General features: G+C 43.4%; 1 protein-coding gene across 1 annotated transcript in view; it reads left to right on the top strand.

The window, feature by feature from the left end:
- The first annotated feature begins 287 nt into the window (after window positions 1-287).
- ADAMTS12 (ADAM metallopeptidase with thrombospondin type 1 motif 12) overlaps window positions 288-15,453 on the top strand; it is a 264,492-nt gene continuing 249,326 nt past the window's right edge. Inside the window, exons 1-2 of the mRNA XM_025043542.1 lie at window positions 288-769; window positions 7,610-7,971. Coding sequence (XP_024899310.1) covers window positions 643-769; window positions 7,610-7,971 — 489 coding nt within the window. The 5' untranslated portion in view covers window positions 288-642. The remainder of the gene's footprint in view (window positions 770-7,609; window positions 7,972-15,453) is intronic.

The following is a 15,453-nucleotide window of genomic DNA, read 5'->3' on the forward strand; positions in this document are numbered from 1 at the left end:
GAAGTCTGACCAACTGAGGAATCTTGGTAGAGAGAGCAAATTTAGGAAAAGTTTGGGAATTTGGAGGAGGAAGGCAGGAAAGGGGGCAGCACTGAGCTGGGGAGGGTGGGGAAGCGGGGTCCCTCTGCCCCATCTCAGCGCTAAGCATTTTCAGCCAGTACTTCGGCCTTGCTAGGGGTTGGCCTGCGGGCCTCCCTCTCGGAGTCCCGCCCAGGGTGGCTCTCGCGGGGCTCCCCTATTTGGCCGGCTCTCCCGGGCTCTGGGCGGGGCCGGAGGAACGCGGGGGTGGGAGTCCTGGAGGAAGATGCGCGGAGCTGGCGGCGAGGCCGGGCACGGGAGGCAGCGGGGTGGGGATCTGGGGTGGGCTGCGCCCTGCAGCTCCAATTCATTCCACACCCCGCGCAAAGCAGCCGCTCTCAGCTGAAATCACTCCCCTTTCAGGAGGAGGGAAGGGAAATCAAGGTACCTAGCCCCTTTCTGCTTAAAAAAAGCGAAAGGAGATCTGGGCAGCTTTGCGGCCACTCCCGCCCCACTCCTGGACCATGCACCTCTGCGTCTCCCCGCTCAGCCACAGGCGAGGACTCAATTTCTTGAGCTGAGAGCTAAAACTTGGTGACTTTTCTTCTCCCCAACAACCGAATCATGCCATGTGTCCAGAGGAGCTGGCTTGCAAACCTTTTGGTGGTGGCTCAGCTCCTGAACTTTGGGGGCCTGTGCTATGGGGAACCCCCTCAGCCGGGCCAGGTGCGCTTCCCGGACAGGAGGCAAGGTTGGTGGCTTTTCTTTATTTCCTTTGAAAATCTGTGGTAAAACGTGTGAAAAGTCGGTGGCTCCCTTTTCCCTTCCCCCACTTGGCTGAACTCTGCAGAGCCTTTTGGCTGATTTGTAAGGAAATCTGAGCTGGGAGCTCTGTACCATAGAGTGTCTCGGAATTCCGTGTTCCAGGTGATGATACCTTAATTCTTACTAAAAGGTGAATATCGTGCTCTTGATGCTGCTGCAGTCAGGACTCCAGAGGTAGCTGGTAACCACCCCCACCTCTCTCTTTTGTTTCCTAAAGGCTGCACTGTTTCAATCCCCTAGTTTTCAGAATTCTGAATGTGGAAATGATTTTATAAAAAAAAGTTAGAACTGGCTACGGGCAGGCATTATTACAGTGTTTCTAGTTACTTTTAAACTTCGGGTCAGGGAAGGGGAAATGTGCCCTCCCCACCACCGTGAGCCTTCCCGCTTCCGCCTCCCCCGAGTGATCTTGGCTGTGTTTTGGTTTCCTGGAAAGACTTAGGGCTGTGTTTTAAAAATAACAGTCCTTTGGGGGAAAATTTACCACTTTAGGGGGTCACCTTTTCCTGTCTTGCCTCCCTGATCACAGCCAGTTGCGTCTCTTTCTGAATATTGTGAAACTCATGATGCCATAGACACACTGGAGGAGTTGTGATAGATAATTTATTATTATTATTAATTATTATTATTATTATTATTATTATTATTATTAAGCCTGACACCCTGGCAGAGTGGTGCTGTTGCCTCTGCTATTTTATTGGACTTGGAAGGGTCGGAGACACTTTCCTGTTGGTGGGGAGTTCATTGTGCTTTTGGGAGAAAACAGTCATAGCATTTGTAATGGCCTGTGTGGCTGGAGAATGTTACATGCACCAAGCCTGCTAAGGCACTCTGTGTGTGTCAGCCCACCCTATGACCACCCACAACAGCCTCCTGGGGTGCAGGGACCATTGTAACTATTCCTGTTTTGCAGATGAGGCAGCTGAAACATGGAGAATGTATGGGCCTAGCTAGTGGTGGAGTGAGGTTTTGAAGCCAGGTAGCCTGACTCCAGAGGCTGGCCTCTTACAGTCAAGCAACATTGCCCTATAGTTGTAATAGAGACAACACACACACACACACACACACACACACACACACACACACGTGTGCAATCTCATGCACCAAGCGCTAGGTTAGCATCCATTAAGTCCCGTGTCTGCTGCTCGAGTCTTGAGAAGTTTCCATGGCTTTCTGACTCCTTTCATCCCCAAGACCATTTGGGTGGCAGACATCACCAGCCTGTCCTTGTTTAGGATTTCCAGGCAGTGATTTCTGCCTACGTTGCAAAGTCCAAAACTGCTGGAAAGCTCATCTGCTGAGACTTCAAGAGCCATCAGAAGCAAGTCCCTTTGCTTTTCTTGGAAGCTGGAACCCTCAGACACTGGGGTTCGATGTCAATCAGTCAGCACTCGCTTGTGTAAACGGTCCAGATACTGTCTCCAACCCCCAAGTTTAAAATAGCAGCATTTGTTGTTCTTTGAAAAACAGCCCCTTTGTGAAAAGTCTCTCTTCTGCAGCCTCACAAAGCCTGCGAGCACTTCCCAGGGCATTTGGAGGTAGTTTGGTTCAAAGACACACATTCTTCTGGGTTGGTTTTCAGCTCTGCTTGCTCCACATCTTCTTTGTAAGCAAATTCAGCTTAGCGTGGAGCACACACTATGGGGCCTTGCTTTCTCCTCTCTGGAAAGTGGGAGATGGTTGTTTTTCCTGGTCACCTTTAGGGGTATGTACTGAGAGTTTGATATTGAAAAATAGCTGTAAAGTGCTGCGAGCTTATTGACGATGCCTAGACATTTTAGGTTTAAAAAATAATTTCAGATTTTAAAAGCCTTTACACCAAAATATTCGGCCTTAATCAACTCACTAATGGATTTACAAATAATCCACATTTTAAGCAAAAGAGAAATTTCTGAGCAGAGTTCTAGCCAACTAGTTAGAGAGGGAAATTTTCAGGCTTCCTGGGAACAGGATGACCTGGGGTTTGCTTCCAAATGACCTGCCTGCTGCTTCGTGATTAGCCCATGCCCCTAGACTTCCATTTGCACTCTGACGGCATTTTTGAATTGCACCCAAATTCCGAACATTTAAACTTGCGAATTACTTTAGACATCATCTCTCTTATCCTTCTTATTTTTACAGGTGAGGAATGGGAGACCGAGGTGATCAGTCTGTTAGCCAACATGTATTTATTGAGCACCTACCAAATGCCAGTTTACCAGAGGGCTGAAGGGAATTGCACAGGACCCACCAGTCAGAAACATATTAGAGCCTAGATAACCACTAAGGTTCCTTCTCGTTTAAAGGGTCGGGCCCAGTCGGGATTTTAGACCAAGGAAGGAATGTAGAGATAAACGCAACCCTTTCTGGGTCTAGAAACAGGCAGATTTGACAAACTCTGCTCAGTATTCTTTCCACATCGCTCAGTGGTGCAATGACTTTTATCCGCAAGGTTCCCAATCTAGCATCAGAACAATGGGAAATATTAATCTCGTGTACAACATATTGCCTCTCTTCCAAGCCAGTGATATCCCCTTAGGTTTGTTATTCCCTGGACTGTTTACAAGTCACCAATCACTTCTGTGATCGCCTTTGCTCCCGACGACTCCATGAAATCAACAAGGTAGGCCCTTGACCCCATGGTAGAGATGTGCTCTGGGCTGCACAGGCTTGTGCAAGAATGCAGAGTGTTTCGACACAAATGTTATCACGCATTTATGACATTTGCAAAAATATAAGTTCTGCCAGCAAGAAATGATTTCAGATATTTTCTTAATGTGAGAAAAGGCTTCACAGTTTTGATATTTTGTTTGTGTTAATAATAAGGAGCAGTTATGGTCTGTGGATTAGTTATCATGAGGTTAGTGAGCAAATCCAACATCCAGTGGTTTTTTTTTACAACTTCAAAGGGACTAACATACTTCTTCACAACATTTCCGCATATGTAATTTTCTATAATAAAAATACAGTCAAAAGGTTACAACCACCCATGGAAGATAATTATGAAAATAAACTTCCATTACAGAAATTTCACTGCCCTTTTCAGTAAGGAGTCTTTGAAATTCAATTGCTCTCTAAGATAGGAATAAATATGAATAATAAGTATAGATTTGACCTAAAATTTATAAAAACTGGCAGGTAAATATTCTCTCACCTCTTTCGTTTCTTTCTAAGTAGAGGGTATAAGATCACTTGGTCTTTTGTATTTTCAGAAGTGTTTGTGCCAACAGGCTTCATTCAAAGTTCTCATGAAGTGTTAGAATTTGTGGCCAAAGGTTTCAGATTGAATTTTAAACCAGGCAAATCAAAACATTCAGGGCCTACAATTTATTTCCATAAACCCTAGTGTAGACTGTGATATCATAACCCTGTGTCCCAGCCTCGCCTCAGCCTTGACATCTGGTGCTCAGTGCTAGACCCTTGAGAAGCAGTTAGGGCAGAGCTTAGAAGGGTAGGCTCTGGGGTCCAGTTGCGCCAACATGAATCCTTACCTCACTTTCTTTCTTTCTTTTTTTTTTTTTTTTACAGAGGTGAGAGTGGAGGCTAAGACAAGGGACACCATTAATAATACCCACCCCTGAGAACTGTGAGCATTAGACGGGACCAAGTTAGTGTAGTCTTAGTGCTATACTTGATCATAGAAATGGTAAAAGTTAGGAGCTGTTAATATTTCCTGCCATCTTATTTCTCTATCTCTGTCATATCTCCTCTGAACTCTAATTTCTGTTGGCCAAGGTTATAGCTACCTAATCTTCCAAACTAAGCACCTACTGAGAGGAAACCGAGGTGAGTGTGAGTTTCTTCTGTATCTCTGCTTGGAGGATACATTTATTTATGGCCACGGTGATCTCTGGTAGCCAAGTTTCTTCCTTTAATACCAATAATGTCTAGTGAGCGCTATTTGTCAAGCACATTCTAAATCTATTACATATATTAATACATTGGATTCTCGTACCACCCTAAGAGGTAGATATTGTTATTATTATGCCCAAGTTATAGATGAGACAACTGTAGTGGGGCCACCAACATAAACCATGCTCTGTCCGTGGCCTCCTATTTCCATCCACACCTATGGGTTGACATGACTTAGCTGCTTTGTTAGCAAGAGGCAAGACCAGTCTTATTTCTCTTTATTATGCCCGATGAAGACGCAGTTGTCATCTCCATTTATTGCTGAGCAAATCGAGGCCTCTTCAAGAAGTCAAGCAGTTCTTTTCTTGCCAGGTCATCGTTGCCAGGGGCAGCGACTATTACCTCTACTCCGTTATACTCTCAAGTGCAGCTGCTTATGTATGTGAAGTGCGGTGGGAAACACATGACTTTGAAATAGGAAACATAAGATTTTAATCTAAGTAATGTTGCGTATTGGCTCTGTGCCTTCCCTTAGACTCGGTTTCTTTATGAAATGGCGATAATAATCTATAAGACAAGGTCATTATGAATATTGGGTGAGGAGAGACTTATAGTACTTGGCTCATAGCAAGTGCTCAATAAATGGCTACACTAATTGTTATCATTATATTGTCAGACATCCACCTGATGTTGGCTCTCTCAAAAACCCATTAGATCAAAAGCAACTTGGTGAAAAGCTCTAAATTTGTTTGCGCTTTTATTCTTTGGGCAAGAGGTGCTTTGGCCTTTCGTTTATAGTTTCAAAACTTATGTCTAACTCTTTGAGATGTATCTTCAGAGACAGGATCTGTGAGGGACATAAGAGATTCTCTTGAGAGAGGTGTCAGCATCTGGACATTGACCTCACACACAGGGGGGCCATTGCCAGATGACAGTAATACTCAGTCGAATAAGATTTTTCCTGCCCTGAATTTTCCTCTACTGCTCTAACCCTAGAGGAGCCAGAGACATCGTTGTGAGTAGTAAAGGAGAGGAGAAACATTAGAGAACTACTAACAGAAGCCTACCACATCGGCCTCACCCAGCTCAGCCATTCCTCTCCTGAGGTCTGAACTTGGAAGAGCAGTGACAGCTCTGATACTAAAGAGGTCCAGATATTCCCTGCGGAGGGGGCAGTATGGAGGCCTGAGTCAGTTTGTCTCCTAGTTCATGGCATAGTAGCATCATTAATTTGTGCAAAACCCATTCTTGTTTTATTTATTTATGCATTGTGTCCCCATTCTCCACTTTCATTCTTTCTCATAGAAAACCATTTCATAGAAAATAATTCGAACGGCTTCCATATGCATTTTTTGTTTGCGTATGTCCTGGTAAACTTTATAGTATTGTTTTTGTGTGTACGTATTTACCATTAATGTAAATGGCTCTGTATTAACTTGCTTTATTTCTCATTTTCCACTGGGCATTGTTGTTAAGATCTGTCATGTGGTTATGTGGTCTGCTGCTCCCAGATGCTTCAGTTAAAGGCAATGTGTCTGGACATTTTACACCTAAAAACGGAGACACTTTATTAGTACCTAAGAGTGAAAACTCTGTGTTCTGCCCCATATTTTATCCAAGGCAGAAATGAACGACCCTACAAAGTGTGTTCAAAGGCAGTTGTCTGGGAGGAAAAAAAGATCTTTTATAATTTACCTCATCAGGTCCAGTTCTTTTAATTAACCAGCTATAAATGTGTTCACCTCTACATCCACACAGATGAAGCAGGCACCTGTGATGTTCAAGATTCTGGCCTCCAAAGGGTTTGGAGATAAATAATGTAATAAACAAAAGATATTGTCAAATAAGGCCATTCTGGGAGCTACAGAAAGTAAGGATATGGGGGTTCAGAAGAGGGAGAGGGAATTTCAGCCAGCGACATTAAGAGAAAGAAGAGAGAGGATTGGAGTTGGGACTTTAAAGCATAAACAGGAATAAATAGGACATTGATAGAGAGCACAAACAACATAGTGGTTGGGGAAGCAACACAAGCAAAGTAATACAAGTTAGAAAGTGCAAGTAGAGCTGTGAAGTGACAAATAGAATTGTTTTCTTCTCCCTTTTATTCTTTCTCCTCAAGCGGATTAGTTTATCTTCTAAGTTGGTTAATGGTTTGCTTTAAGAACTCTGTAACCCAGAGTAATGATTATTCCCTAATCGTTAGATCCCTTGTTATTCTCAAACATAAAAATGAAGGAGTGGTGGGGACCTAAATTTGAGTAAGTCAAAAGGCGTGTGTGTTCTTGCATGTAGAAGAAATAGCTGTTCCTCTCTCGCAATGTTAAAGTGGCAATTTTCACGTTTTGAGCCCAGGCCTCAGATTGCTTACCCCTTCTTTTTGTATATTTAGTGAAAATAAAAAAGAACCACCCAAGTTCTTTTAAGCACTCTCTGCTACCTTACCGAACACTTAGGCTGTAATTAATGTGAGGTTTGTCAGAGCATATGTGACGAGTTTGCTGTGTTTTTGCATTTTTCCATTAACTCGACTTCATGGGACATTCCCGAGGCATCTAAACTCCTTATAATGAACAGCGAAGCCCTGATTTGTATTAAACAACTCTTAACTTGAAATGTTCCCATTCATCGTACTTGCCGTCTTCCTAACAGTATTCATCATGAATTAATTTGCGCCTTCATTTGGCTCTGGTAAAACATCTGACATCCTAAGCTTTGAGCTCAGAGGGTCACACACACGAGGATCGAGTCCCATGTCTGTTCAAATAATTTCATGTTGACAGCATTTGTATGGTGGAAGGGGTCTTAAAACTGCAAGTCAGCAGTGGAGTTTTGCTATTAACAAACTAAAATCTAAGTGAGGAACAGGAGTGCATTTGCCTTGCTACAGATTCAGCAGGGCTCCCTCAGTTTTATTCTGTATCCTTTTTTCTTTCAGAGCATGTCATCAAGGGCCTGCCAGAATACCATGTGGTGGCTCCTGTCCGCGTCGATGCAAGTGGGCACTTTCTGTCATATGGCTTGCACCACCCCTTCACCAGCAGCAGGAGGAAGAGAGACTTGGGTGGCCCAGAGGACCGGGTGTACTATAGGATTTCACACGAGGAGAAGGACCTGCTTTTTAACTTGACAGTCAATCAGGGACTTCTTTCCAGAAGCTACATTGTGGAGAGGAGATATGGGAACCTCTCCCATATTAAGATGGTGGCTTCCTCGGCGCCCCCCTGCCATCTCAAGGGCACGGTTCTGCAGCAGGGCACCAGAATCGGGACTGCAGCCCTCAGTTCCTGCCACGGACTGGTGAGTGCCTGGGTCCCTCGCCTCCCTCCTCTGCTCCCATACCCCTGGCATCTTGACCTGCACACCCACTGCCATTGGGTTCACAGATGCATTCAACACTTACTAGTTGAACACTGAAGATGTAGATGGTCCCAACCTCCAAGCAGGTCGGGGAGAAAGGGCATAAAATTAAAAGTTGCTCGGTCTGGAGGTATGGGGGTGTAAGAGCTCTAAAGTAGCAGCTCTGCCCAGGTGATTCTAGCCTGCAGTCGGGTTGAGAACCACTGCTCTAAATTGCTCCCTACTTTCATCTTGTGTTTTCTAAGGGCTTACCGTTTAGCCTAATTCCAGGCTTAGAAATAGAGTAATGGGACTTTTCACTTTCGAATGGCCCCGGAAAGCAGTGAGAACCACCACATGGACATTTTCAGATTCAGATTTCAGATTCATACTAATTATATATAGGAGCACCAAGAAGCAAATATTAACTAATGGAATTTTGTGGTAGTAGCCAAGATGATGGAAAATTTTTAGATTCAAATCATTAAATGATTTTGCCAGAAGAACCAATCCACTGGGATTACTTTGAAGCCTTTCACATATAATTAAACAATTAATGGATGGTTATAAAAAAAGGCACCAAAGCAAATGAGTTTCTTTCCTTTCTGTGAGCAGACACGCTGGCTGGCTTCAAGGTCATTTGTCCATGTGCCATAATTCGCTGATGCTCACCTAGAGTGAACTTAGTCCAAAGGGAAGTGGTTGAACTTGAGTCTGATTTCTCCTGATCACTGGTCTGAGGTCTGATCTCCAGGATATTTATTTTGCCTTTCACCCAGGGATTACCCCGCACACTCACATTCACAGGATGGCCGGCGTAGGATATGCTGGAGCTCAGCCTGCCACCACTCCTGGTGGCAGAGGTGGCATTGGGGAAGGCTTTCTGAGGAAGGAAACACTCTCATGTGGAGGGAGGACATCTGCTTCTCATTCCTGTGGCTCAGGGCTGGCATATTCTTTGCTTCAGATGTGGTCATCCTGATGTAGGAGGTTATGTTGTCTTGGAGTTGGCTATAATTTGAAGTTCATTTAGTCTCTCTTGGAGCGGACTCAGGATGGTTGCAGATTGAAGACTCAATAGAAGTTACCCACGACAAGCTGTGGGATGACTTCCTTCCTCCATTTAACATCTTTTCGCTCAGCTCTGGTGCCCATCCTCTTGGAAGCTGTTTTCAGATTAGCCCATGTCCCCAGCTCCGTAGCTCTCCCTCTGTCATCTCCACCATCCTCCCCATCCTTTTCCCCTCAACACTTTTATAACTCTGAAGTTATGGAATTGTTTCTTTTGAACAGTTTAGTTGATTTGTTCTATTCCGAGTTCTTTGATGGAGAAACTGTTCTTGAATCAGATAGACTCGGAATTCATCCTCAGTGGGAGTTGTGACCTATGAGAATCCCAGTGGGGTGGTTTTAGATTTACTGTTGCCAGGGGCCTCCAGGGCTTGTTCTAGGTTAATTTGTTGTTATTATTTCGGTTTAGATTTTTGCACCAGGATGATAGTGCAAAATGTTAGACTCCGCACTTATGCATGATACAGGATTGGGGTTCAGACAATTCATGGGGTACTCCACTTTCCCTAAAGGCTTGGTCTAGGCACCCACAACCTGAACACCTGAACTGTACACCTGAATCAGTAAACAAATGTTTTAAATGCCTGTTTACAGTCAGGAACAGGATTTCTCAGCTCAGGCTTTATTGAAGTAAATACAGTTCTTGGTTCTGTGCTAGACAGTAGCTTCCATTCCAGCTCTTGCTGGGGAATTAAGTCTAGACTTGTAATCTGAATAGCTGCCCATGGCTCTCTCCAGGACCATTCAGTTTCCACTCTTTTCCTTTTGGCACATAGAGATTTTCTTTCTTGTTTTGAGCTCAGCTATGGATTAAAATTTTGAAAGAGGTATTCTTTTTAGTTTTTTTGTTTTTTGTTTTTTTTAGTTAAAGTTTTGGTTTTGGGATGGTTGTAGATTTGTGTGCAATTAATACCGAGAAGTCTGTGTAACCTTTACCCAGTCCCCCAGTGGTAACATGTTGCAAAATTACTAAATATTATCATAGCTAGGATTTTGACATTGATAGTCAAGATGCCCAACCTTTCTATCAGCAGTCTCTCGCGTCGTCCTTTTATAGCCTTACTCATTTCCTTTTAATCCTCCGTTTCCTCCTTGTCTTTACATTTTATATTTAAGTCTATGATTCATTTTGAGTTAATTTTTGTATCATTAAGTAGAAATTCATTTTCTCCTTCCTTCCTCCCTTCCCTCCCTCCCTCCCTCACTTTCTTCCTTCCTTCCTTCCCTCCTTCTTTCCTTCCTTTCTTTCCTCCTTCCCTCCCTTCTTTCCCACCTCCCTTTTTACTCTTTCTTTCTTTTGCCTGTGGATGTCCAATTGCTCCAGCACCATTTTTTTTAAAAAGGCTACCTTCCTTCCATTGAATCGCCTCTTCACTTGTCAAAAATCAGTTGGACATATATACATATCCGTGTGAGCCTATTTCTGAGTTTTATTTTCTACTCCACCGATAACATCTTCATTACCATAACTTTATTACTATAGCCGTATATGTAATCTTGAAATCAGGTAGGTACTGATTCCTCCCATCTTATTCTTCTTTTTCAAAATTGTATTAGTAATTCTAGTTCCTTTGCCTTCTCATATAAATTTTAGAATAATCTGACAACAAAAAAAACTTGCTGGGATTGCGACAAGGATTGCACTAAGCCTATATTAATCTGGGGGAATCGACATTTGCTGTGCTTAGTCTTTGGTCCCTGAACATGGTAAGTCTCTTCCAAGTCTGCCCATGAGAGCTACCTCAGTTGACAGGTGGAAATAAAAGGTCCATGACGTTTGGTCTTCCCTCCTTCCCAAGGTGAGAATTATATAGTCTTCGTAGGAAAAATTATAAATCCCACTTTGATGATATTTCTCACGGGAACTCTCCCAACCCATTACCCTTATATGTATCGCCCATTGAGTAGGCTGTCCTTGTGGGGTGGCAGGCCTATCTTCCCATAGGTTAATGCGAATAGAGAATGAGGCTCTTAAATGGACTCAAATAATTGCCTTGTATTTTTTCTTCTCCGCATTAGAGAATTTATTTGGGGAAAAATTATTGAAGTTGTTTTGTGCAAATTTGTTCCCTTGATTTGTTCACTGATACTTATTCTTGAAATAGTCCATTCTGGTGAGCTTTCTGATTCTAAATTAGTCTGGTAGAAAGATATCAATTTCTTTTGTGCTGAAACTCAGTGTCCTCTCCAGTGCTGAAAGATGGGGGCTGGTGAGATGAGCAGTTTATTCATAGGTGGGATTTGGCTCATTGACTCAAGGCATATTTGGAGAAGAGTCTGCTCTAGTGTAACCTAAGTTTCTATGCCTCGTTAATATGATCTATGATTTCTTTTCAGTCTGAAGAACTTCAGTGCCCTTTTCATTTGAATCCCTTCTTAAAGGCTTTTAAATGTACAACCTGTCTGGGAAGTTTTAGCAAGAACCTTCTTTTTAATGACTGCCTTAACCCTGATATGCTCCTTGCAAACTATTCCTACATGGAAAATATGTCTAATCACATCAGTGAGCTCTGTTCACCTTACATTGTTGTAGATAAAAGCTTCAAAGTACTTTAGAAAGTGTTCCAGTCCTCTTGTTGGTTTAGTAAGGATAGCTGAGTCTCTTCACCCACATTGTTGGGACATCTCATTAAAACTGTTCTTGTCAAGTCATCAGTAAACTCTGTGGTGCCAGCGGGTGCCTCTCTGTTATTGTACTTGATATCTTAGCACCATTTGATATGAATAATTATTTCTATTTTTACATTGTTTTTCCTCTTGGCTTAAGTCTCACTATATTATTATAATTTTACTCTTACCTACCACGCTGACAATTCTGACTCAATAAATATCCTTTGTTCCTTTCTATGTCTTTAACTACTAGAATGTGGTTGGTTTTGTCTGTGGACCCCTCTTCTCTACCTTCACACTTTTCTTAGGTGACCTTGACCAGTTGAAAGTACCATCTATTTGTCTGTCATTCTAACTACCTACTTAATCATCTATCTATGTAATTATCTAATCATTTTCCTATTGTCTATCTAGCATCTATATCATCTAAATCTGTCTCTGCATATGTATGTGAATAACTACTGAAGGTAGTCATAAAACTCCAGTATTTCCTTGGACCTTCAGCTGCCTATTTGCCATTTCTACATGTATGCCTAACAGGAATCTCAAATTCAACATGTTCAAAGAAATGCTGTTGATTCTCCCTCCCATAGTCTTCCCCACGGCTGTCTATGTCAACTCCGTACTTCCAGTTGCCAGGTCAAAACCCCTGGACTTATGTCATCACTGACTCTTGTCTTCTCTCACACTCTGTATCTGTTCTCATCAGCCAATCCCGTCAGCTCTTCCTTCTGTCATGTTCAGAATCTACCACTCTTGTCACTTCCACAGCTAACACTCTCGTCCAGTTATTTGCAGCAGGGGTAGTTTTGCCCTCCAGGGGACATTTGTCAATGACTGGAGACATTTTTAGTTGTCACAACTGGAGAAGGGGGATTCCTTCTGGCATCTAGTAAGTAGAGATGAAAGATGCTCCTGAACTTCTACAGTGCACGGGACAGCGCTCCACAACAAAGGATTATATGACCCGAAATGTCAGTAGTTTTGAGGCTGAGAAACCTGCCCTAGTCCTAGTCACCTGAGCTAAGGAAAAGCCTGGACCATGTGCATTGACCTCCCAAGTGGTTCCTCTGTTTCTTCTCTTAATTCCCTACAAGCCATTTCTCACATAGTGGCAAGGCTGGACTTTTAAACACATTTCTAGAGCAGTGCCCTCTTCTGCTTAAAGTCTCCTACTGGTTTGCCATCACAGTAGAATAAAATCCGAACACCTTGCCCTGGCTTCTAAGGCTCCCTCTGATCTGGTCACTAGCCATCTCCCTTCCCTCCTCTCCCACACATTGCCCTCCTGCATGGTACTCCAGCCACACTGGCCTCTCTGTTTCTCAAATGTACCGAGCACACTCTGGCCTCATCACCATTGTGTGTACCTCCACGTAGCTGTTCCTTGTCTTTTGGGTCTCAGCTTAAGGTCTTCCCCGACCACTCAATCTAAAGTATATTTCTCCAGTGTTCTATCACATCGACTATTTTATTTTTAAAAAAGAACCTACAATACCTGATAGATTTTCTTTTTTTGCTTAACTTTTCTTCCCCTCACCCTGTGTTGTTCGTTTAGCTATGTTCCATAATAAGCACTCAGTAAATACTAGTTGAATGGCTCAATGTGTCTCTTTCAGTATTTAGCCTTTATATTGTTCCAAGTTCTTGTAGACACTCCCAGCCGATTGCTTCACAATGAGATGATATTTCCTCAACTACCCAAACAAAGGCTTGGATGCCACCACATTGACTTCTGCTTGAATGGTTCCCAAACTCCTTTTGATGGGGTCCCAGTTTGTTGGCTCCTCATCATGGCAGTGAGATGTTGCCTCTGCCGTATGGCTCTCCTGGGTTCATCACGTTAAGAACACTGTAACTGCTGCCATCATGTTGACTTTGGGAAGGAGACACTGCTACCAACTTGGCTATTCTCTTCTAAACCTGTTTTGGGCCTTTCTTTAGTTCTGCAAAGCACATCAGAATTCAAGCTATACTTTTCAGTAAGTTTTTATTGAAGGTTTGCATAGAAAAAGAAGGGCTGTACAACACAAATAATAACCTAACACTTCTGCTCACCTTGGCTGTGCTCAGAGTCTAGGCTGAGCTTCAAGAGGGTCTCTAACCAAGCGCCTGGCCTCTCGATATGTAGCAAGGATCACTCTACCAGAAATCTCTTTGCTAAGGGACGTGCTGAAACATTTTTCTCTTGTGTCCCAGGCCCAACCATGAGGCCTCTGAGAAAGGAGGAAGCTTTCCTCACCCCAGTCTCAAGCCATCTTTGTTTCTAGTTCTTCTTTACAGGTATTTCTTTCAAGGAATGTCTCCTTCAGGGAAACCCCAACCTAAAGCTGCAGGTTCCCACCGGGCCATTTGTGCATTGCAAACCCTGCAGAGGTACCCCATGAAGAGGAACAGTGGAGGACGAAATACAGCTCGGTCTCTGCCAGGCAAACCAAGCCCTGGCCCCAGGAGAAAAAGGGGCCTTTGTATAATCCTTTAGCCCAAAGTGGAGCATCCTTTATGCAATTTGCCTAGACGAGGTGCCTTTTAAAATTCATCTGTTTGGGGAAAGCACCTTTTAAAATTTCATCTGTCTCCCCTGCATACTTTCTTGTAATTTGCACAAATGGGTGCTACTATAGTAGCCACAGAGGCCCCTACCCACAGGATTTGGCCTGACTCTGTGGCCCCAGGTGACAATCACATGAGAATGCAAAAACCCATCGCCAGCATGTTTCCCCAAAGCCTGAGGTATTTAGTTTCAAATAGCAGTATGGAGAGTTGGGGTGTGTGTGCATTAGTAACAGCTCTTTTCCCATTAAGCTGTAGCAGGACATGACCAGTTCCCTCTCCTGATCTCGTCTTTGATTCACGGTGGAGAACAAGTGTGTGTCTCTGTCCTGAAACCAATGGGGTCTTTGCTTCTCATCCCCAGGGAACAACTGCATGACCCGGAACACAAAGGAGGAGGCCTCCTCCAGAAGGCACAATTATGTTAAGGCTCAGACCCTACAGATATGTGTAGAGGAAAAACATTTCTCTCACACAAATACTCGAAATTGGAGTGAAACTTTTCTGCCAAAATCTATACCCAGTAGCCATATTTGAAGGCATCCCTTCATTTTCTTGTGTAGCTATCTTTACATTGAGGCGAAAATTTTAATTTTTGTCACCAGAACAAATGGAAGGTATGCACCAAAAAGAACTTTAATCTACCTTCTCTTAGGATGGCAGGACATCTTGAAGCTTTGGGATAGTTTTCCAGCTTCTAAACAGCAAGGTGCCAGTTTTCGCTAGGCTATGCTATTACAATAATTTTAATTCTTTAAACCGTGTTAGGTTCTAATTTCCAAAAAATGTAAGAATTAAGTCTTCTCTGTGTTTTGCTGTGTGGATGCTACAAATGAGATTAATGACATTTAAAAATGGCGCCTCTATTGAGAGGGATGTGCTTTATACCATATGACTCCCTCAAATGCAGTGCAGTTCCTGGCCCACGTGGAACATCCTGCTGGTTCCTGTTTTGTACAAAGAATGTCACCGTTTCTGCCCTCTTGTTCTTGAACTCCGGCTGCCGCCCGGGGTGATGTGGCCGAGGAATGAAATCCACTGCCGAACTGTGTGGGAAAACTCCCAGCGTGGCTTCTCGCCTTGCTTCCTGACCCGAAACTTCGTGGCTCCTTGGCAGGAAACGCTCATTTGAGTTGTGGGAGGCCAGTGTGTCAGGGTTTGTTGTTCCTCACCAAGAGGAGGGAAAGAAATGCTCTGTGTAACTCTGCT

The sequence above is a fragment of the Pteropus alecto genome, unplaced genomic scaffold, assembly GCF_000325575.1.
Source record: "Pteropus alecto unplaced genomic scaffold, ASM32557v1 scaffold152, whole genome shotgun sequence".
In the NCBI taxonomy this organism is placed as follows: Eukaryota; Metazoa; Chordata; class Mammalia; order Chiroptera; family Pteropodidae; genus Pteropus; species Pteropus alecto.